Raw genomic sequence first — 24,400 nt, forward strand, 5'->3', positions numbered from 1 at the left:
CGGCGAAATGCATCGGGTCGGCCGCCTTACGTGGGCGGTTCGTGGTGCGGCCACGAGGCCGGCGGACGCGCACGCCCGCCGTTTACTACAGCAGGCGGGCACGGTCACGTCACACGCTTCGAGGTGCCGTCAGCGAGGCACACGGCGGTGCCGTTCGCGTTCGGGCTGCGCTTCAGTTCCTGGAACCGGCAGGCCACGGTGAGGCTGGGCACGGCGGCCGAGCCAAGGAGCGCGAGCTGGTGCCCGGGTCGCACTGCGACAACTTTACGAGTGCTACCGGAAGGTTGCTCGCGGTCTAACTACCGGGCACACCGCGGAACGTGACGTGCCGGTACACCGTCCGGCAGCAGGTGGTGCCAAGTGCAAGCACGCCATGGTGTCGGTGACCAGGGCCGGGCGGTCGGCGCCTGTCGGCGGGTCCAGGTCCGGCGGCGGCGGGGCAAGCGCAGCAAACGGCGTTTCCGCGGCGGGGCAACGGGACGGCCATCATACGGGTGAACGACATGTGCAGCGAGAACGAGGACAGGCTGGTGTTCCACGACGGGCCGTCCGAAGACCAGGTGCTGTTGCGGTACTGCGGCGGACCGGCGGTGCCGCGGGTGGTGGCCAGCGGGCCCACAATGCTGATCGTGTTCAAGTCGTGGGTGCACAACTCGCCGGCCACGTTCTCCTGGCCGCCGCCCGTGTCCCGGTTGCGGAGCTTCGAGCTGGACGTGCGCATAGCGTTCGTCGACTCGGACTCGCTGGACGCTACGCCAAGGGCCGGCGCGTGCGAGTTCACCGTCAACGCGTCGGCCACGCCCAAGTCGCGGCGCGGGCGTGCTGGTCAGCCCCGGCACGCGGTGCCGCCGAACAGCACGTGCACGTACCATTTCCGGGCAGAAGTTAGCAAAACATTATTTTTTAAGAATTAAAATTATTAAAATGTTATTAGGTTATTATACAGCAAGAATAGGTGACTCAAAATCTTACTAGAGGGCCAATTAAAAAAAAAAAATTAAAAGTCTAGCAGGCCAGAGCATAGTAAGCAAAAAAAGTCATTCAAAATATGCATTTTAATTAGCATTTATTTTGTTTATAATGTGAATTTTTAACTTTAAAATTGTATAATTTGATTTTAAAATGTAGTAGGAGCCAAATAAAAAAAGATTCATGGGCTGCCAGTTGCTCACCCTTGTTATATAGCATTATTAAATATGAGTAAATGTCATATTTATTGATGTAGATATATGTTAAAACTCAACAAAATAAAGTTTACTGTGTTCAAAAAATAAGAAAATAGAATACATTTTGTTGTATTGGTGAAATAGGTTCTTTGGATAGACATTTAAAAACCATCAATAGTCTAAAATCACCTACAAATATATCATGATGATATCTACAAAGTATAAATTATTTTAAAAATAATACTATTTTCATTGTTAATAAATTGTAGATAAAATAATTAAGATAAACCAATTAAAAAAAAAAAAATAACCAAGTAATAAGTAATAATATTTTTTAAATGGCAGACACCCCTTTTCTCACCACTAAATAAGGTTTGGTAAACTCCATGATAAAACACAGCAGGTGAACAGTTAATTAAGTAAATGCAATACATTACTTTCTGTACTTTTTATGTATTTAACATATAACATTACAACACAATCTAAACTATCTTTACTTATCTTATTATTTTAAATAAATATAATCTTTAAATTTTTTTTCAAAAACTAATGAACTTGATTCAATTAAAAACTGGATTAAAAATTTTTGATGAACATAAAATCAAACCAATTTTAATCATACCAATTATATTTATCAGTCCTATTGATTATATTTTTACCTGCCATATCATAGGAATTTATTATATTCCATTCACTGGATTATACAAATCTAAAATACACATCAAATGGGTATTCTGGTATTTTAATTACAGATAATGTCTTTAACATAAAAACAATATTTATTTGTGTTTTAAAATCCATGTAAAATAAAAATCCTTAGTTGATACATACCGGCATTGATATAGGTCTTTGAGGTGGTAAACCATTGTATTCTTTGTCCCAAGCACATCCATTTGTACATTCCGTATCCAATAAAATATTTTGACACCGTTTTGCACCAACTGCATGTAAGATATAGACAATTTTTTCAGAAATTTTGTCTGGACCATTATTAGTAGCAGCAATATGTCTTGAAGACATACCTTTATTATTTCTAAAAAAATGTATAAATATTTGTAAGTTATTATCAATAATATGTATAAAACATTTTTACATTTTAGATGCATAACATTTTTTTTACCAAAACAATATATATATATATATATATATATGTTTTTTTTTAATTTAGTAATTATATAATCTGTAAATAAATTGTTTTACTATAACCAAAAATAATTCAAACCTCATATAAAATATATAAAATAAAAAAATAAAATTATTTACTTAAGTAAACTTGGGTGAAGGAGCCATCTAGTGATGAAACTTTATATATATATTAATTTAAAATGTACATACATATAATCAATATCTGCTTCAAATGCAATAAGAGCATGAATTACTGGTACCAAATTGCTTTTGACCGCCAAATGAAGTGGTGTATTACCTTCTTGGTCAGGTATATTTACATTAGCTCCATTGCATAACAGTCCCATAACACAATCAAATCTATTTCTCAAAACCTAAAACAAAAGTGGTTACTTGTATAAAAAAATCTATATAAATAAAAGTACAATAAATAGTATAGAATAATACAATACACATTTTTTATTGTAATGTTACCATTATGTGAAGAGCAGTGCGCTTATCAAAATTCAATGCATTTATATCACAATTATTGGCAATTAAACTGTCGATTACTTCACGAGAACTTGACCAATGTAAGGGAGTTCCACCAAATTTCATATCCTAAAAAAAATGAAATCAATAAAATAAAAAACTAATTTACATTTTTTACTAAGTAATATCTAATTGTTTTGAAAAAAATTTAAAATAGTTACTAGTTAAGAAATAAAAATAAAAATCTATTTGCATTGTATTTAGTTTTTTATAGATGAAACAGAATTTAACTTTTATGATTTTACAATTATTTTATAATTAAAGTTTGATAAACTAACAAAAGTCTTATTTTTAGTAAACATAATCTAATCTGTAGTATTACCAAGAAGAAACTTAAATAAAACTTATAGATAAGTTTAGTCTATTAACCTTTACACAACGTTTTAATGTACACATAATATATTGTCCTTACTTCAACAAATAATTTTTTATGATTATCTTGAAGATATTCTTTGACAATTCCAGGTAATTTATTTTCGGTTACATTAGTAACAGGAACTCCAGCTGGAATATTTACATCAGCCCCACAAACTAACAATTCTTTAACACATTCTGGTTTATCCGCCTGACACGCCAAGTGAAGAGGAGTAAATCCATTTATGTTAAGATAATTCAAGCATTTTGTGCTCACTTTAGATAAAATCTACAAAATTATTAAATTATTAAACTATTAATTTATGTGATAATACACTAATTATTTTATAACTTAACCAAAATTATATCACTACTAGATTTTGCAGCATAATGAAAAACTGAATTGGCTTCATTATCCAAGTGGTCCAAAGAAACATCCAAAGAAATTAATGCTTTGACAACAGGTAATGAATTATCATAAATGGCCAATTGTAATGATGATATACCACTTTCGACATCAGGTGTATTTAAGTACCTAATAAATTAAGAGTAAGACAATTACAATATGTTTATGTTAGCAATGATAGTTTAACATTTGTATCTATAAGACTTACATCACAACATTTGGATTGGATAAAATGTCTAGCATTCCCAACCTCACAACCAAATGAGCAATATTCCATGTTGGATGTTCGATAAGAGTATCACATAAATTTTGTATCACAGACAAGCAATAACACTATAAAACAAATATCATTTTATTAGATAATTTAATAGTTATTTTGTTAATATATTAATCTACTTACATCTTTGGATATACTCAGAATCTTTGGCAATTTGTCTTTAAGTATACAAAATCTTATTTCTGAATCTTCTATACTCGATCCTCTATATAAGCTATTGAACCATATGGTTATAAATATGTTAAGTTGATATTTTACTAATTTAATTAATATCAAACCTGTAAGAAGTAGTTAAGCTCTCTGCACGAGACAAATGCAAGACAATTTCACTAACATTATTACTATCTACTGCATACAAAATAATCGGATCGTGACGACAGTGAACATTACGATTAGAGTATTTTTCCGATTTTACTTCAATAACTTTATTGGGATTTTTATCGGGGGTGAAAAATTCTTTTAAAGAATTTAACCAAGACATAATGGTCAATAAATGTTTAGTCAAAACCTAAATCGCTAAATGTTCAGAAAACAATTAGAGAACGTTCATATTTGTAGCACTCGAATTTCCGAGCAAAAAAGAATAAACAAAGGGTTATACTTTTAATGGAATTTCAAATGAACTTTGCATTTAGGCCATTTTGATACGTTATATCATTTTATCAATACACGTATATTATCGACTTTTTATTTTTATCAATAACGTGTACAAATAATATCTATGATAACGTTTATGGACATGTTATATGATAAGATATTAGTTTTAAATTTAGTTGTCTATAGTGATTCGCAGTGAAATATTTAGCAAAAAATCATGATTCGTTCTAATTTTTATCGATTTACTTTGTTAGTAAAGAATAAAAGTGCTTTGAATGCAATTAAAAACGTTGCGCAAAATCCACCCAAGATAAACATTCATACTCCATCAGTCTACCAAAATCGTTTTTATGTGACATTGCCATCTGTACAAAACAACTGTGAAAAAAAACCTGAAAATGAATCCACTGGTAAAATGCAAATAACTTTTACTTGTGCAGTGTGTAACACCAGAAATACCCGAAGGTTTTCAAAACTTTCATACGAAAAAGGAATAGTGATTGTGGAATGCGACGGCTGCAGTAACAACCACTTGATAGCTGATAACTTAGGATGGTTTCCGGATACAGGATGTAAAAATATCGAAGAAATACTATCTTCCAAAGGCGAAAAGGTCAAACGAATAGATGGATGTTGGGAATTAAAGTCGAAATGATGAGAAAATATATTTAAAAAAAAACTAATTTGTAAACAATAAATATGTTCTTAAATTTTATACTCAAATGTAAATATATTAAATAATATTAAAAAATGTATTCTTTAAAAAAAAAAAAAATATAAAACCTTTAATATTTAAGAACACTTTGTAAATATTTTCTCTATAATAAGTAATTATTTTTTAGATTTTGCTTTTGTTTTACGCTTAGCAATGGGTTTGACTTCTTTTTTTTTAGACTCTGGAGTGTGTGGAAGATCATCAGCTAAATCTTCAGTTTCAAGGTATATCTCATGTTCAGTAGGTGGACTTTTCTGTAGTACTTCATCATCTAAGTCCTCAACTTTGGCTTTGCGACCACCTCGTTTTGGTGCTTTGATTTCTTTAAATTCGTCATCCTTTTTCTCAACATCAATTTGTTTAAATTTACGTTCACGTTTTGGTTTTATTTCTGGAGTTTTATTGGAATCGTCAGACTCATTTATCTCACTGGACTCTTCGGATTTTTCTGGCGACTTGATGTTTTTTTTAGTTTTAGGTACATTTTTTTGTTTTTTTTCTAGATCTTTTTCGTTATTTTGTTTAGCCATCACTTTTGGAGCTGCTCGGCTTCTACTTGAAGGTTTAGTAACTTTTTCTACCTTATTTTCTTCATCTTGATCAATTTCCTATAAAATTAAATCAATAATGAAAAATTAAAATTATTAGAAATTTATATGAACTAAAACTTATAATATTATTTTATTTATATTATCTTATTATTTTAACAATATAAATTATGATTTAAGATTAATAGGCGAGTTAAAAAATGGGTACAATATATGCTATGAATCAATATTTAATAACTAAACCTATAAATACTTTATTTTACAATGAAGATTAGGCTTTTTAAAACAAAAATAAAATAAATAAGTCTAATTGTCCACATTTGTGAGACGAGTGGATTAACTATGGTTATTTGTATTTACATATTATTAAAAATTGAGATTTTTGTATGTTTTTAACTAACAGGCATATTGGTATATTTAAACAAACACATACTTAAATTAAAATCAAAAAATATGAAGAAAAGAATTAAAAGAAATTCTTAAAAAAATTAGAGAATGAGTTTTAAAAGGAAATATTTATTATTGACTATATTTTTGAGACTAACTAAAAATGGGTAGCAAACATAATACTGATTCGACAAAAAAATATAGAAGACATGCATGTTGAATTCATTTGTAGATATCATATAAAACCAACATAAGCTTATGGAAATAATCGTAAATAGTATATTGTACCGACATAAGTTTTACTTATTTTACAAGAAATTGAGATAAGGATTTCTTAAATGAATGTAACAATATTTATTTTGAAATATTGATTAAAAACCATACAAGAACATTTTCAAATATTGTACTAATACTGAGGAAAAGCATAACTTTAAATTTAAAAACAATCTACATGCACCTATAATATGAAAATACACTATGTATTGTACACAATGATAAAACATGTGATTAACCATTGTGTACAAATTCTATAAATATCATTTTTGCACATAATATGCAAGGTAAATCTGCATGAACATACATTTTTTTATTAGATTACAGTATGGTGCTGTTGTTATACATGATCTACTGGCTACACAACAATAAAGTTTGATCAAAACATAACCATCAACCAATAAATACACCAATAAAAATTGATTTTTTATAATATTAAATAAATAATTAATATTTTGTAGGTAATTTTATAATTTTTATTAACTTATCTTATATACACTCTATAATTATTGTTGCCAGGTGCAACAATATATATTGTCAAACACTAATAATAACCCATAACATACTATAAGGATTACAAAATAAGACAAGAATAGTCTAGCAATCTCATCTCAACTATGTACGTGATTGAAATGAAACAAAATGAATTCCAAATTTCCTGATGAATGTTTTGTTTTAAAATTAACATTCTCTACAATATTTAAAGACCAGCACAATAATATTGTATTCTTTCTTAAACTCACACACTACTTAGTTTAAACGTTTTCACCTAAAATCGTTCTTTATGACTTTAGAATAATCATAGAGTAAAAATACATATTACAAAAACTATAGAGGATAATAATTTTAAGGATTTAACATATTGGTTTTATATTTAATTTAACTTAGTATTTAACTTTCAAAATAAATAAATAAATAAATTTAAATGATAAAAATTTTTTGAGATAATATTTAAACTAATTGATGTCACATCCTCAAAAATATTATTTTTTTAAATTACCTAAAAACATAAAAAAATAATAATTTTGTGTAAATGCGTGTCACTTGTGTGGGCTAGAGAGAGAAAATAGTGTGCTGACATCCTCTTAATAATAACCGAAAAGTATATCACACGTAACGACAAAAATCTGTTGGTAAATCATGTATAACAGTACCAAATTTTAGCCTCTAAAACGAGGAAAGATATTTTCTGAAGTGTTTCTCTATAGAACATATACTCAAAAGTATTAATTTAAAAAAAAGAAATTTGTCTTACGTCTAATTTAACATTTTTGACGCCTCGTTTAGATTTTGGTTTTCCTTGAATGCCATTTAAAACAAATTCACCATCATTTTGTTCTGTTACAACATTTTCTTTTTCTTCATTCAACACTTTTTTTGTATTTTTTTTCCCTTTGGAATTTTTTTCTAGAATTTTTGTTTCATCATCTTTTATTTCCATTATTTTAGGTTGATCTTTTTTTGTTCCTTTTTTTTGTTTTTTTAGTTCATCATCTTCAGTTACAACAATTGCAGCTTTAGTAGATTTATTAGTGACTTTATTTTTTTTTGATACTTTATCTAATGGATGACTTGAAGATTCAGATGTTATTATATCCACACTAGCAGCTCTGCGATTTCTTTTAGGTAGTTCATTTAACGGAGAAACAGGTTTTAGAGATTCTGGTAAATTTTTATCGACCGGTCTTTTTCGACTCTTGCTTACTACTTTTTCTTCCGCTTTCAAGGCCTGCCTATCTTCACTAGCAGCTCTTTTCCTAGTTCTTACAGCTCTGGAATCTTCTTCAGCTGTTTGTTTTTTTGACTTAAGTTTTGATTTGGAAATTTTCTTTTGGACAGGCTTTTTAATTGGTTCCTCTTCATTCACAACAAGATCTAATTCAGATTCAACCTCAGTTGCTTCTTGCTGCTGAAAATCAGGAATTCGTTCTAAAACTACTGTGGCGTTCATATCCATATTAATTTCTGAATTAGATGTTTTTACATCTATTTCATCCTTTTGAATTACTTCATCTTCAATCATATTATCTGTAAAAATTGTAAGTAAAAATTAAAGGAGTATATAGAATAATTTTATTTTTGTCATAGTATAAGTAATTAGAATAACTCAAGAATTAATTACTTAGTAATTAATAATAATTATTCTAAAAAACATGAAAATTATAAACAACTGTAGTACATTATGAACCTGAAGAACACAAAATTGTCATTTATTTTGAGTATAGATAAATAAATGTAACACTTTTCACAATTATTATAATTTTAAGGTAAAATAAAAATAGTTTAAGATAATATACTCTACATTAAAATAAAGCAATTATAACAAATTTACAATAGTAAAATAAGTTGGTTAATTTAAAATTTTAAATCAGATACTTATAATTAGGGCTCAGAAGTTGTAAGAATTGCATTTAGTTCTGTATACTCTCAGTTTATAACAGACCAAGCTAGAAATCTGAACTATACAATGGAGAGTTAAAAAATTGAAAATACATATTTGTCAATTTTAGTTAAAATGTGCATATTATGCATATTTCATGTTTTTCCAAATAAATTGATTTTTTTTCTCAACCTGTATATTTTAATTAATATTGAATATTAAACTCAAAATTATCAACAAAGTTTAGATTGGGTGATTTTAAAAATACTGAAAAATATATTTAATAATATTTTCAGCTCAATAAATAAGATGTCAAAATGCCAACTAGCTATGATTTTTTTTCAGTTCCTTATGAACAGTTTTTATGTACATCATTTCATTAATTTATTAACAACATCTGATGTAATTTTTTTGCATAATTAACATCATTTTTAATGCATAATTTGTAATTTTTTCAGCCATATTTGTATGCATATTTTACCTTTTTTAGCTTCTAAAACTTCCGGGATCCTACGATTAATTTTATATTTTATACTCAACAAATATAAGTTAATATTTTTATTTATTTAGACAGGTATTTAAGGTATACAATCAATAATAATCATCTTAAAAATGGGGACAAGGACTAATAATCCCGCCTATCTATCTATCTATATATATATATATACATAACTCAATATTACCTTAAATTTTTAAGTGTAAATTACATCATCAAAATATACTAATACATCAAATATGAAATAAAAATATATATTAAACTGGTATTTATAATAGGACCTTCAACCTTCATGCATAAAAAAATATTTAAATGAGGGAAATGGACAGTTCTTTTACACAGTGCATTGAATCTTGTCTAATGGTAATCAACTAATATTTTAGAGTACAGTAATAATTATTGAACACAATCAACAGGTAAGTGAATCTATTTTAAATATTGTGATACTAGGAAATTTTTTTTTACTAACAATTAGTTTTAAGATTAATTATTTAAATTAAATACTAAGGAGTTGTTATTATCTAATGACATCAATAAGTTCTCTTTCTAATAGGTATAAAAATCAAAGAAAATTTTTAATTTAATTTTATTATTAATAGTAGGTAAAGGTTAGTTTGTAAAACCTATTTTTAGTTTATACTCTATTAAGAATTAAATTATACCCCTGATAGCTACCTACGCATGAGCATAGGGACATAACTTCACTATACAGTAAACATACAAATTGTAAACTTTGTGACACACGAGTATTGTCCAACCAGCACCAACAAAAATAGGTTTATTTACAAGTATGTTCTTATTTTAAATAGATTTTTAATTTTATTTTCATAGTTTATATACACTTTACATAGAAAAGAACTTGAAATCAATAAAAATACATTGTAATAGTTTTGGTTTTGCAAAAGGTTTTTGATATATTAATTTTTGGTTTGGATTTTGTAAAAATAATTATTTTACATAATAATTAATAATAGGCATTCATTAGTAGTTGTGAAATTTTTGAAATTGGAAAAACATGTAATAAATATCAGCAAATAAAATATAATTGTATTGTTTACCAGAAGATTATGCTAAATTTATTCCAATCAAATAAGCTTTAAAAACTTAAAAGCTAATAGAGTATATTTTTAGTACAATAGGAATGGTGTAATAGTAGATACAGTTTAATAGATTGACATAGGATATAACTTTTGTTCTATTTATTTCTGTATAATTTGTTGGTATTTGGATGTGTTTGAGAATTACTTAAACCTTACATTTTATAGATTATGAAAATATATTTTTAGTAATTATTCACAAGAATATAAATATTTTTAAACATATGTTATGTTCATATTAGATTATTAGAATAATGTATGAAATTACTTTACTTCAAAATTGATTACCAAAATTAAACATGAATAAACAAAAATATAGGAATACAACTATTGATAATAATGCCTATTATATCGACGAATTATGAATAGTAACCATTATAATTTTGTTAAAAACCAGTATTTTATTGAAGGTCGTGGCGTAGTTAGGTGTGTTTTAAATTCCACAGTCCTCCAAAATGTCATGACTAAGTATGTAATAGCATAAAATTGAAATATGGCAAATAAAAGGGATTTTTTGGGTTTAAACCTTGTATTTTTTTTAACACAAATATTTTTACTCTTAACAAAGTGCCCTCTCATTATTGCAATCATTATGATATAAAATAGAATCAAATGAGGCTATCAATGGGGTACAATAGGTACAATAACAAACAATCAGTACAGTCAAAATTACTTAATGGGGAAAATTGAAATGAAAACATAGATAGCATTGCAATACCTGCACTAACGATTATTTCTATTACCTTTTGTAATGGGCCGCCTGACAGTGATGTGCGACATATCCTCAACAATGATTGGTGGCACATCCTCGATAGATGATTTAGCCGGCTTCTGAGTAGCTTTCTTCCTTGGTGCCATGACGATGGACGGTGAAGTATTGAATGGGAAGTTCAACGGAATAGAGTGTACGCTTAACTGTGATGGGCAAAGACAAAACAAAAACTTAACGAACGACAAGAAACACACGGTCGTACAAGTGTAGCCTGTCGACAAATGTTTGAATAACTACCTTACAAGACGGCGTTGATCGCAAGTTGGTTCACCAAAAACACGAGGGACTTGGCTGTTGGCGAAATGGTGTGTACGGGATTTCAATAACACACAGCGTGGTTGGCTGAAAAACTGAAAAGAATAACGGCCGGAGAAATGTCACCTGTCACGCGAGCTTTAATCAACACGAACCTGTTCAGCAACCAGGATAACAGTGAACACTGAGAACAGAAGACAAGTTGAACAGTGTACTCGGACGTGGTGATCGCAGAATGGCGAATGCCGAACAAGCGTCAGGCGGTGCGGAGTGCAGACAGTTTTTTCAACGTCGGAAACTCGAAATTGGAGCGAACCACCGTGATACAACAACAAATTTTAGTGTTGTATTTTTACAGAGCTGCCACAACCCCGATCTTCACACCGGAACGGACGTGTCGCGGTGGTGTCACGCGTGAGCGTTGAGCGCGGGAAACGGGTAAAAATTTGGAAAACGGATCGCGTTCGATAAAATATTATTATACAATATCCGTAAACCGAAAATCGTCAATCGACGTTCAGACGTTATTATTCCCCAGAACGTACGATTTTTCTCCGTTTTTCCTCCGGCCGTTCGACTCGTCAACGGCAGTAGTACAGTACCTCCAGTTCCAGTGTGGATACAACAGTGATATTATTACCAGGAACGGCCAACCTGCGCGTGTAGCGTTTGTTGTCATTATCGTTGCGCGTTGTTTACTTGTTTGCGGTGACGATATAAATAGAAATATCGTTTTTTTCGTCACGTCGGCGCAAGGAAAAATCGCCCCGTCACGGTCGCGCGTTTTTATCGTCCGCGCGATAAGTGATTTCTGCCTCTGATCATTACATCCCGCGGAATTTTCGATTAATCGCGATCGTACGCTGCGTCGCGATTTCAACGAAAACACAAATTATTTTTAAAATTTAGCCGGGTTTACAGCTACGCCGCGCAACGGTCTGGCGCGTCTGTACCCTGTAAGTCTGTTCAGTCAGTTAAGTTGTGTCGTGTAGTTCTTATCGTATTTCTGATTGGCCGTCGAAATCGTGGTACAATTCACTAACCTCGATTTACCGGGAAATTCCAGAGTTTTTGGACTAAGGCTGAAGGCGCCGAGTACCGGAGTACAGCTTTTGGACACGAGTCACACGACACGGACACTGGACAGGCGACGTTGGTGTACTCTTTACACAACGAGCAACTTCGTATTCACATCACCGTACCGCAGTTCAATAATCGTGTATACCTACATTATAAATAAAAAATATAATAACTATTATTATTTATTATTGATTCACCAGGGATAGTATAAATTGTGAGAGTGTTAATTTCAAAATTCGGGGTTTTAAGCGTACCCAGCGCCCCTAAATTTCGCCTATGGTTATTCGTGACCTCAATAAAATAAACAATATTATATGTTATCATTTACTCAAAAATATCGCGTTTGTCGAAATAAATCTGCACATTATACTGCTGTTAGTGTTCTAGTAATATATTGCGTATTTTATCGCCGTGTTTTTATTACAATCAAGTGCAACATTTACCTCGTTCGGTGGGAAATGGGAATAGGTTTATTTTTTCTCATCGAGCGAGGGGTAGAATTTTTATCTTTTAAGGAAAAAAAAAAATGTTTTCATTCAAGTTATTCATAGACAAGTGTCATTTTTTTTTATAAAGATACCTCCTAATTGTTTATAAAATTAATTTTATTACATGACACTTAAAATTCATTAAGAAATAATGACTAACGTATTTGTAGATTTGGATAAAATTATTTTATAGTTTTATTCGTTCTTAATTATACGCTGCACACATAATAATATGTATTAATTTTATTATGCATCAGTTTATAATGTATTGTTGAGAATCCTTGGTTCTCATTAGATACCTAACTACGGGAATTAAATGTATAAATATTAAATAATGATAATGGTATAAGCAATAGGTACATAATTTTATAGCGACTTCTGTTGCCGGACTGTGTTATGGTTGTTATGTAAAAATACTAAAAATCAATCGTACAATTGAAGTTTAGACAACAATTCGTCAACATATTAATACTGTGTAAACTTCTTTATAACAAATCTTTTTATTAATTTTTACTTACCAACTTCAATATAATATATGTATAATTCAATAAACATAAAACAAATACAGAAAAATATTATCATTTTATAGATTATTTAAAATAAATAACAATTGACTATTACTTATGGATAGTACCTATGTACAATTTTTTTTAGATTTTTAAGTTATAAGTTTATAACGCATAACATAAAATTTATTTCATTCGGATTTACATTATAAGAACAACCTACCTACTTAATAATGAAAGATTGCGATTAGATTCGTTTCTGTAATCCCCACTATAATACAAATATTATGTATTGTATTATCAACAGACTATTTCAATAATATTTCTACATTTAAATGATCCATTGGCCATTATACTGTATTTACTGCCATCAAGCAGATGAAATATAATATATATAATAGATAATGTTAACATTATATGTCTAAAGATCATCTAATCATACTTTTATTATTGAACATTAACATAAAAAAATTTGATTGAATTGTCTGGATTTTAGTGGTTAAAACAAATTTTGAAGATACAATCCTAAGGTAAGTATTCCCAAATTAAAACATGTACAATTTAATTTAAACACAATTGAGTAATGACTTAATGAATAAAAATATAAATTAAAAATTATAATAATTTTAATTTATCTTGAAATTGCTGATGACATAACCTTATTAGTACCTACATTTAAAAAGTAAATTTTTTTATTATTATTTAGTTCTAATAATTATTAACAATTATAATTACACATTAACACTATATAGTAGGGAATAAACTATAATAACCATAGACTTAATCTGTGAATGGACATGGGAGAGGAAGTTTCTCCAGACTTTTCATGATGGGGATGACATTATGGTTTTATGATTCATCCACTTATAATTCATATTTGTTTATTATTGCAACACATTTTTTTTTTCTAAACATGGTTGAATTTTGAATATTATTTTTATGTTTACATACTATGTAATCATAGAAATTCAAATATTTGTATTGTATGTAAAAGTACCAACTCTTAAAATTATTCTCATTAAAATATAGATTGAAGGTACTAATTAACATATTTTCACTAGTTTTACAACTCTTTATAACTTCAAGGATTGATTTTCATATTACATAATTACATAATGTTTATATTATGTATATTGCACGTAGGTAAAAATTTAACATTGGTAAATTATTTAAGAGGTAAAATATTGCTTCCTGCTTACTCTTTCCTTTATTTTTTTAAACACAATAAGTATCTAAAAAATATTTATATATTTTACTCTTTCTCCCAAATAAAACCCATTCCAAGCTATGCTAATAGCAATAACTAATAAGTAATAAATAATAATAACTAATGAACAAATTTGTATTTCTATTAATAATCTAAAATTTTCAAAGTTTTTCAAGGTATACCCATGTCAATGTAGAAACATTAAATAAGTTTTTATTATAATAACTGGTGAGATTGATTATTTAGTAATCCTAATTTTTGTTATACCTAGTGACCTATAGTATTCTTATTAAAAATTAAAACACTATTTACATAGTGTAAATTTCAATACAAATATATAAGGTACTATTATAGGTACGCCTGATTTATTGTTAAATGGAAGCAGTAATTTATCATATTTTGATCCGGTCAATTTGTGGACCTTAATATTAATTGATAATTTTATAAATATTATATATATGTTACATGCATATATACATTTGTAAATATTTATCACGATTTACGATAAAAAAAATTAATTATAAATATTTTAACTGTCTATTTAAGAAAAAATAAATAGATATTTAGATTGACTTAGTCGATCTGTAACAAAAGGTGATAGATCACTATTTATGTGGCTTGGATAATAATTAATATAACTCTCATAAACATATCTGACAACATATATGTTACTTTAGTAATTATTTATCGACGAGGAGAATTCTATTTGATTTTCTTATCACGAGATTTCTAGTAAAATAAATATAATATGTAGTAAAAATACATGAATGTATTAAGCAGATTTGTTAATATGATTAATATTTGTATGCATAATTAATCAAGTATAAATATTTAAAAAAATATATATATAATGTATTGTACCTAATATATAATAAATTTGGGTTAAAATAAAATGAATGTAAAAATAATATTGTTGTTCCAACTATACATTGTCAGGGAAACTTTGTTCCTTTTGTCTCCTCACAAATTACGTTTATGGTTTTAACATTAAAAACATGTCGTATTTAAAATACATAATTAGGTAATGTAGTTGCTTATTGTTTTTAATATAATATTAGAATAGATTTGTTATGTCATGTTTTTTAAAATTAAATCAATCATTATATAATGTTATTAATTAATAATTATGCTTAATAATCTTAATTTAATGTTTATAAATAATTATTATTATTAATACGTATTACCTTATTAAGTTATTTTGCTAATAAATACTTTTTAATATGTAGAATTATTATAATTTACAATGTACATAACACGATAATATAATTTATAGTTTAAAATTTAGGCTTAAAAGTAATGTAGGAAACTGTAAAAACGAGCAATCTGTGAAAATAATTCAAAGTTCTAAATGTTGTGTTAATTTTATACAAATTTAATAAGTTATAATTTATAAGTATTATCCTGCCATTTGATAAGAAGCTGTATTATTTATCACACTTATTAAAAAAAGAACATTATCGTATCATTTTTATTATCCACATGTTGTGCTGTTTCTTAAAAGAATCCATTTTACTTTATCACTCTTCTCTTGCTGGATAATTTTTAATATTTTAATTTTGGAAAAGTAAGAGTATTTTAAAATGTGCAAAAATTTTTAAATTTTAAAACTCAAAATTTGTCTTAAAATTTATATAATATCAAAAAAAAATTCTTTATTGGGGCTTTGAGTAATATTGCCATATACCTATATACTCCGGATATCAAATTTTGTCATTAAATATAATAATAGGTCAATTTAACTTCTATTAAAAATAACTGAGTTAAACGAATTCTTCCGATTTAATAATTTTCTGTTTTGCATTACTCAGTAAAACAGAAAAATACACTCCGGTACAGCAGTGACGTACTCTTGATATACATTATTAATTAGGTATAAGTAGATATTAGCTATTTAGTTAATTAACTATTAACTAAATATTTCATTTTATTGTAAATCTATCCATAGCAAATAAAAATTTAACCTATAAGCTTATGAAAATATCAAATAGATTACTACATATCATAAACAATATTTTTCCTAATTAGTTTATTATACATATAACACCATGTCATTAATTACACAATGTAACTTATAATTTATACTAATGTATATTTGTGTATTTTTTTTATCAAAGAAATATTGATAGACATTATGTCTGATAAGTATAATGTAGGTATATATTAGTATTACCTGAGTCATTAGTAAAATCATGAATAATAACCAGGGCCGTATTTACGCCTAGGCCCGTGAGGCCCGGGCCTAGGGCGGCAATTTTTTTGGGGCGGCAAATTTTGTAAGAAATAAAAAAAAAATTATATGAATATTTTATGCATTTATGTAACTGCGTGTCTGCGTAAATTAATATTATATAATATTTGATATAAGTATTTAAAAAACATAAAAGTAAATCCATGAATTTGACACATTGGTTAATTCTGTGGCCTGCGTCTTAATAAGCTATCGTATTTATCGTAATCGTAATATAAAATCACAGATTTTTATATAGAAGACAGAAATATATATTAGTATATTAGTAGTATAGATATCTGTGTGTAAAATATACGAGTGCATGACACTTAAAATATCAATAACACGAAATCAATTTTCTTGTAATGTGAATTATAAAGATAAGATACCTAGGTATATAATATGAGTTGTTCCTAAAAGTAATTACGATAATAATATTATATATATAGAAATTGACGAGAGATATTGTGTATCCACATCACACACGACCACACTTCATTTCAGTTTATTGTTCGTCATTGTCGGGCAGTGCATATTACGACAACACAATATAATATTTAATAATTAATAATTCACGTATTAAATTTACAGCAATTAACATTTTTTCAACATGAGTGACGGTCGTAAACGTTTTAGTAGTTCAGAGTATAAAAAGCGAGCCAAAGATAAAGAATATAAAGAGATTAAAGTTCTAAATAAAATACCTAAACTAAGTACTTTCTTTAAACCTACTACACCGTCTTCTTTGAATGCACCTGATAATGATCAACAACATGATTTAAAAACGATTGACGACAAAGAAATGACTAAGTGCGAATCGAATTTTGTAATTAATAACTTAACAACTTCTACTTTAAATGTGGATTCAGATACACTTTATATTGATAATAATGATCCGGCTAAATGGATTATTAATGATGTAACTCGCGATTATGTGGCAAAACACGGAATAAATCAAAATTTAAATGATGATTTTACATGTTCTAAACGTGAGTATCCTGACAAAAATAGATTTTTAAATAAATCATTATTTGTTAGAACACGTATAAATGGTGAAGTACAGTCACGACCATGGTTAGTGTTTTCGAAATCTACTGGTTCAGTGTTTTGTGCACCATGTCGACTCTTTGGAAGTACACATTTATCAACATTAGTAACTATTGGTTTTAATGATTGGAAAAATGCTGTACGAAAATTAAACGAGCACGAAAATTCTATCCCTCATAAAACTTCAACAGTTGCATTAATTGAAAGGGGAAAAACTGCAGGTAAAATAAACCAAGAAATTGTTTTGCAATTAGAACAAGAAACCAATTATTGGCGAAATATTTTAAAAAGAATAGTTGCTACTGTACGTTCTTTAGTAATTCGAGGGTTACCACTGAGAGGCAGTGAAGAAAAATTTGGGTCGTATCATAGTGGTAATTTTATTATGACATTAGAACTTTTAGCAGAATTTGACCCCTTTCTATTAGAACATATTCGCCATTACGGTAAAATCGGTAGTGGTAATACATCGTATCTATCTTCACAGACATACGGAGAGTTTATACAAATTATGGCAGAACAAATTACAAAACAAATAGTTGAAGAAGTCAAAGTTTCAAAGTATTTTTCGATAAGCGTTGATTCGACGCCCGACGTATCCCATGTTGATCAGTTGTCTTTTATCATAAGATACCTTTCAAAAGATGGTACTCCTATAGAACGATTTTTAAAGTTTATTGCCAATACTGGGCATAAATCTGAACAACTTGCTGATGCAGTTTTTGATACACTTAATCAATATAATTTGGATTTTAAAAATTGCCGCGGGCAATCATATGATAATGCCAGTAACATGGCTGGTAAATACACTGGCCTTCAAGCCAGAATTAAAGAAGTCATTCCGCTTGCCATTTATGTTCCTTGCTCAGCACATTCCCTAAACCTTGTGGGGATATCTGCCGTGGATTGCTGTGAAAAATCGACAACATATTTTAGGTATCTACAAGAATTATATAACTTTTTCACAGCATCTACCCATCGTTGGGAAATTTTACTATTTTATTTAAAAAAGGCCAAGTGTGTAAAAAGTTTGTCTCAAACCCGATGGTCAGCAAGATACGAAGCGGGTAAATCTTTATATACTTCTTGGAGTGAAATTAAAAACGCTTTACAGGCTATTATTGACGATGCCAATGAAAAACCTGTAACAAAATTTGACGCTTTGGTTCTTTTGAAACCTTTAAATACTATAGAAATGTGCTTTATGGCTGTTTTTTGGAACGAAGTATTAGAAAGGTTTCATATAGTTAATAAAAAACTTCAATCAGTTAATATTGAATTAGGAATGGTCGTTGAATTATATGGATCTTTAGAGCAGTATATATCTAGAATTAGAAATAATTTTGAAGAATATGAAAGAAAAGCTATACAAATATGCGGTGAAATACAGTATAAAAAAGACAAGCGGAGAACTGTTAAAAGAAAACGTCAATTCGACGAAACAATGAATGAAGTGATAACAGAAACAGGCAAGGAAGATTTCAGAATAAATGTATTCTTCGTTATATTGGATAAATTGAAAGCTGAACTTGTAAGACGTGGCAGTTCGTATAAAGATTTATGTGTCAAGTTTGATTTTCTTACGAATATATGTAGTTTTGACGAGGAAATTATTTTTAAAAAAACTAGGGCACTTATAGAACAATATCCTAATGATATTGAAGAATCATTTACAAATGAATGTCTTCATTTGCGTGATCATCTTTTTTTTAAATCGGACAAAAAAAGAAGCGCTCAAGAACTTTGTCAGATGTTGTATACAGATGAATTAATAGATATTTACCCAAACGTCACAACAGCGTTACGTATGTATTTGTGCACGTTTGCAACAAATTGTACAGCAGAGCGGTCATTTTCAGCATTAAAAAGAGTAAAATCGCATCTTCGTTCAACTTTGGAGTCAGATAGATTAAATGCGACATCAATACTACATATAGAATCTGAGATGCTTCGAAGTATAAATTATGATGATATTATCGACGATTTCGCGACTAAAAAAGTTCGTCGTAAAATGTTATAGATAACATAGGTATAAGATTTAAACATTTACACTGCTATTTAGAATTTAGAATTATTTGTTTTGTTTATAATGACTATTGACCTAATTTATTTAAAATTGAAATAAATTTATTGGAAATAATAACATCATTTTTTTTTTTTCTTGGGATAGGGGCGGCATATTTAAAATGGCCTAGGGCGGCACTTGTTCTAAATCCGGCCCTGATAATAACTCATTATATCTATTAAAATAATTAATATTATCAGCACATAAAAATTTGCCAATAATTTAAAATTAGCTAGGTATATCATATAATCCGAGTAAAGTTTAAAATGCTAAATATATTTATTAATTATACATTAATACACTTGATAATAATATTAATTATTTTTATTTTAAATTTATTGTAGAACTAAAATATTGTCAACATGCAGAGGGCATATTGTATGGTTTATGCGTTGATTTTAAGTATTTCGTTTGCATTTGCAGGTATATCACTGGCTTAAAACTAATTAGGTGTAAAATCTGTCTAGCTATGAAAATTGTATAAAAATATTTACAAATGTTTTCAGACAATTTATCAGCGAATTGGTCGTCCGATGATGACACGTTACCGGAAGTGCTACCAAAAAAGATGCGTGACAAAAGCGATGACGAAATTCAAAAAGCTGTTTTTCAAGCATACGAAAATCAACTTAAAGTGATTTCTGAGTACAGTGGACACATATTGGATCCAGCATCTCCTTATGGATTCTTCAAGGACGAAATGCCAATTTCGAATGCAAGGACTTCTAATCCACAATCTGATCTCATATTTTACAATAATGCTATTAGAGGGTTTATTGGGTACAACAAAAACAGTATTATCATTAAATGGGCTCTGAATCAGGTAATTTATGGTAGACTTTTGAATTTGTTAGTCGACAAATTTGAAACTCAATACGTACATAGAAATATAAAACGCTTGAATGAGATACTTAAAATATTTATGTAGATACTTGCTACGTGTCTATGCCTAAGTTGATTCTCTTAAATTATTATTAAGATAAATAAATTTCGCTACATTTTACTTTTTAATATTTGTCTAATATCTAGATAGTATTATCAGTTCATCATCGTATAAACCAATGTTTCTCAACCTTTTTACTGTGGGGTGACCTTTACATATATTTTTTATTAACATATAGTCACATATATATTATATTATTTTTAATTAATAAAACGTATATCAATTATTTAATTTTTGATTTAAGTGTAATAGTATTGATTTCAATCATACGTTAGCGATCCTAAATAATAAGTTGGAGATCCTCTCAGGTTGAGAAACATTGGTATAAATTACAAATACAATTATATAATAGTTATTAGATAAAACAAATCATTAAAGGAAATAATAATTAAGTATTTTTACCATATTTCAACCAACAGCTACTTAAAAGATGTCAATTTTAAGACAAATTATAAATACTAGTATAATTTGTGAAATTGTAATATCATAACTTTCAAGATTGAAGTAGAAAAATTAGTAGTTATCTTGTTTCTTATAACTTCACTGTTGTGCGCTATATTAACAACAATTAATTTTCAATTTTCTATATAGAGTAGTATCAGAATAAAAAAAAAAAGCAATATTAATTTAACTTATATATACTTGCATGTTACAACTTACAACTATAAATATTAACAATTTTAACAAACTAGTAAAGTACTTTATTTTATAATAAAATAAAAATAAATAAATAAATTATCAGGTGAAAAATTAATAGACTAAATTATTTTCGTAAAATTTATTAAAATAGGTAGTAATCATAATGTATTTCAGAAATATCAATTAAATTTATATAAATAATTTATCATTTTATCGTTGATTATACTTATAATCCATAATAAGATTATTTATTTTTCATAAGTAACAAACAATATTTCAAATAATCAATTATGATATGATATAGAGATATAGACTATAAAAAGTAAATATAAAATATTTATTATTATTATTCTAACGTATTATACTATTGTCTAGGTCGTTACAGAATTAGGATGGAAAGAAATGAGCGTTAGAGGAAGGTACACTTTCATGAATTCTTCGTATTTTGATCAAGGAAAGTACCATATCCAATTACAAGATTTAAAATATCTTGCTAGTACTACGCTTTCAGAAAACACCGAATCGTATCCATCGACAGTACCAAAATCTAGCATTTCATACAAAAGTGTCAAAGTTTCATTCACAGGTGGTTTACCAGAAATATTAAAGACTAGTGATTCTTCTAATGTGAAGTGAGTTTAAAGTAGATGTTTAAAAAATAATACAAATATTCTACTTTCTATAAATAGTATAATATATTAATTCTATATTAAAAAACAAATTTATTTTGCCTTTTTATAGATTTAGCATAATTGTTTCCGGTTTAAACTATTAACATTTTTTTCAATTAAATACATTGTTTTTACAAATATATATAAATTGTATATTATACTATTATAGGTAGTTATTAATTAGTATTTATAATCAATGATAATGTGTATGAATTTTAAAATTTTTAATTTTAAACTACTGTAGTCTATAATAGTTATGGATCATTATGCGTATGTATTGAGTTTCAAAAAATCAAATGAATTAGAAAATCTAAAAATGGTTTAATAGAGCTACAAATTACTAATTGTAGTTATAAAACTGCATGAGTATATATAAATATTAATATTAAAATTTAAAACCTAATATAATTAAACAAAATGTTATCTGGTAATTATATATGATTTCAGGTAATTAGATAAAAAAAATAGGTGTAGCAAATATGTATTTAAACTGTAAATTATAAGTAGATATTGAATTTCATTTAATTATAATTAATTAATATTGTTTTTAATTAAAACCAATAATCAATATGTAATTTAAAAAACAGCTACGGTAATGCTCTTATATAACAGTAATACATAAGTATGGTGTTGTTGTAGGTAGGTATGTATTTAATTGTAAAATATCACTTCCATTTCGTTGCTAAAATTAAAGAATATTTTCTCTATTATAAAATTACACAATAATAACAAATAAATCTTCTGCGCATATATAGTAGACTTGTTGACTTGATATTTCTTAAGCGCATTTCAAATTTTTAATTTCTGGTATTTCGATGTATTGATGTAACAATCTTGTAGAGATTTCATTATTGCATTACGGAAAAGATTCTCGGTGGTTTGTAGTTTGTACGTAATACTTATACGTACATGCCTATCACTTCAAATATAGAATAAATATATTGTTTGGTACCTTATATAATATACGATGTATAGTTTAAGATGTATAAATATGCAGTGCCCATGTGTATGTTGTAATTCATATATTCACTTAAGTATTAATTAATTTATTTCACAAAAAGATTTGTAGTTTATTAACTTTTAAATTATGTTTATTTATATTTTTAATTTTTAATAATAGGCACTTCATTGAAGACATCGTATTCCAACAAGTAGCCGATCGCGTAGTTAGGGACACGCACAACAATATAACTGTGGCCATACGTCAAGTCATCAAACCATATATTATATTCAAGAACGACACAGATCCAAACTTTCCAGGTACAAACGGAAAACTTCCCAACAGTAGCGTAGGATATAGCATCAGCAACACTGTCATTAGTGGCTTTGCTAATGCGGAACACAAATTGAAAAAAATTACTACAAAAATGGCTACCAACACGGTTACTGCTGATTTACGTATAACGATCCATAGTTTAGACGGTAAATTCGACTTTAAACTCGAGGAGAGTAAGCCTACCATCGGAAAAGCAACATTCGCTGTCAGCAGAATTGATGTCAATATATCGTTCAATATGCTTAAGCCTGTCGAATGTAAGACTGAGGTGGTAGTTAACCAGCCGAATGTTAAATACAGTACAAAGTTGTCGGCTGACATTGAAAAAACATTGACTAACGCGTTCATCGACAATGTTAAAATCCAATTAAACACAAATATTTGTAAGGCTTTGGGCCAGATGATCAAGTCTGGAAAATAAAAAAAAATCCTATTTCATTATTCTAAATCCGTCGCATAGCTAAATTTTTTAAACTATATTTTTTGAATTGTATACAGTTGAGATAAACACATATTAAACTGCAGATATAAATATTTTAAAATTTTTGTTTTTGCTTCAGTAATATATTTTAACTTACTTAACACATATGCATTACACATTATTAAACACATAGCTATAGAAAATAACAAAATTAATATACATAATAAAAAAAGTATAAGTACGTAAAATATGTTATGTATAAATACTACATACAATATATTATATGACATATGGTATACTGTATACATATTACATATATGCATATATAAATATATGAAATTAATGAAACAACTCTGTGAGTATGATACATTGATGTACATATAATGACGTATCGATAGTATTATATATCTTCAAAAATAATTTGGTAATAGTTGGTGAAAATAATGATTAG

The 24,400-nt window shown here is 28.4% G+C and overlaps 5 protein-coding genes across 7 annotated transcripts in view; 3 read left to right on the forward strand and 2 right to left on the reverse strand.

Annotated features, from left to right (window-relative positions):
- The window catches only part of LOC112601209 (85/88 kDa calcium-independent phospholipase A2-like), a 12,818-nt gene extending 8,327 nt beyond the window's left edge, over positions 1 to 4,491 (reverse strand). The window contains exons 1-8 of the mRNA XM_025348691.1: positions 4,138 to 4,491; positions 3,983 to 4,073; positions 3,791 to 3,915; positions 3,534 to 3,711; positions 3,235 to 3,465; positions 2,766 to 2,891; positions 2,502 to 2,665; positions 1,998 to 2,199 (exon numbers count right to left, since the gene is read on the reverse strand). Coding sequence (XP_025204476.1) covers positions 1,998 to 2,199; positions 2,502 to 2,665; positions 2,766 to 2,891; positions 3,235 to 3,465; positions 3,534 to 3,711; positions 3,791 to 3,915; positions 3,983 to 4,073; positions 4,138 to 4,340 — 1,320 coding nt within the window. The 5' untranslated portion in view covers positions 4,341 to 4,491. The remainder of the gene's footprint in view (positions 1 to 1,997; positions 2,200 to 2,501; positions 2,666 to 2,765; positions 2,892 to 3,234; positions 3,466 to 3,533; positions 3,712 to 3,790; positions 3,916 to 3,982; positions 4,074 to 4,137) is intronic.
- Positions 4,492 to 4,616: 125 nt separating this feature from the next.
- Positions 4,617 to 5,178, forward strand: LOC112601241 (DNL-type zinc finger protein-like). Its single transcript, XM_025348729.1, has one exon. It carries the CDS (start codon positions 4,674 to 4,676, stop codon positions 5,109 to 5,111), a length of 438 nt encoding a protein of 145 aa, XP_025204514.1. The 5' UTR covers positions 4,617 to 4,673; the 3' UTR covers positions 5,112 to 5,178.
- Positions 5,179 to 5,245: 67 nt separating this feature from the next.
- Positions 5,246 to 12,048, reverse strand: LOC112601195 (transcriptional regulator ATRX homolog). The gene is made up of 5 exons (XM_025348667.1): positions 11,535 to 12,048; positions 11,362 to 11,474; positions 11,096 to 11,267; positions 7,635 to 8,407; positions 5,246 to 5,779 (listed from the first exon to the last, which is right to left on the reverse strand). Exons 3-5 carry the CDS (start codon positions 11,208 to 11,210, stop codon positions 5,288 to 5,290), a joined length of 1,380 nt encoding a protein of 459 aa, XP_025204452.1. The 5' UTR covers positions 11,211 to 11,267; positions 11,362 to 11,474; positions 11,535 to 12,048; the 3' UTR covers positions 5,246 to 5,287.
- LOC112601196 lies at positions 9,597 to 23,966 on the forward strand. Of its 3 annotated transcripts, none has more exons than XM_025348668.1 (5): positions 9,597 to 9,671; positions 20,344 to 20,422; positions 20,506 to 20,822; positions 21,957 to 22,213; positions 23,373 to 23,966. In XM_025348668.1, exons 2-5 carry the CDS (start codon positions 20,362 to 20,364, stop codon positions 23,947 to 23,949), a joined length of 1,212 nt encoding a protein of 403 aa, XP_025204453.1. In that variant the 5' UTR covers positions 9,597 to 9,671; positions 20,344 to 20,361; the 3' UTR covers positions 23,950 to 23,966. The 3 variants fall into 3 exon arrangements, with proteins under 3 accessions (XP_025204453.1, XP_025204455.1, XP_025204454.1); XM_025348670.1 differs by lacking the exon at positions 9,597 to 9,671 and adding an exon at positions 12,498 to 12,598; XM_025348669.1 differs by lacking the exon at positions 9,597 to 9,671 and adding an exon at positions 13,813 to 13,983.
- On the forward strand, positions 17,498 to 19,954 carry LOC112601210 (zinc finger MYM-type protein 1-like). The gene has a single exon (XM_025348692.1). The coding sequence runs from the start codon at positions 17,498 to 17,500 to the stop codon at positions 19,952 to 19,954; it is 2,457 nt and encodes an 818-aa protein (XP_025204477.1).
- Positions 23,967 to 24,400: the final 434 nt, after the last annotated feature.

Source organism: Melanaphis sacchari, unplaced genomic scaffold (assembly GCF_002803265.2).
Source record: "Melanaphis sacchari strain LSU unplaced genomic scaffold, SCAv2.0 Contig76_pilon_pilon, whole genome shotgun sequence".
NCBI classification, from domain to species: Eukaryota; Metazoa; Arthropoda; class Insecta; order Hemiptera; family Aphididae; genus Melanaphis; species Melanaphis sacchari.

Excerpts from the sequence above, each read along its gene's own strand:
- LOC112601241 (XM_025348729.1), top strand. The coding sequence starts at position 4,674 with ATGATTCGTTCTAATTTTTATCGATTTACTTTGTTAGTAAAGAATAAA.
- LOC112601195 (XM_025348667.1), bottom strand. The coding sequence starts at position 11,210 with ATGGCACCAAGGAAGAAAGCTACTCAGAAGCCGGCTAAATCATCTATC. Across the intron at positions 8,408-11,095 it reads CAGGCGGCCCATTACAAAAG|ATAATATGATTGAAGATGAA; the intron begins GTAATAGAAATA and ends CAATTTTTACAG. Across the intron at positions 5,780-7,634 it reads TCAAAAATGTTAAATTAGAC|GAAATTGATCAAGATGAAGA; the intron begins GTAAGACAAATT and ends TTAATTTTATAG.
- LOC112601210 (XM_025348692.1), top strand. The coding sequence starts at position 17,498 with ATGAGTGACGGTCGTAAACGTTTTAGTAGTTCAGAGTATAAAAAGCGA.
- LOC112601196 (XM_025348668.1), top strand. The coding sequence starts at position 20,362 with ATGCAGAGGGCATATTGTATGGTTTATGCGTTGATTTTAAGTATTTCG. Across the intron at positions 20,823-21,956 it reads TTAAATGGGCTCTGAATCAG|GTCGTTACAGAATTAGGATG; the intron begins GTAATTTATGGT and ends ACTATTGTCTAG. Across the intron at positions 22,214-23,372 it reads AGTGATTCTTCTAATGTGAA|GCACTTCATTGAAGACATCG; the intron begins GTGAGTTTAAAG and ends TTTTAATAATAG.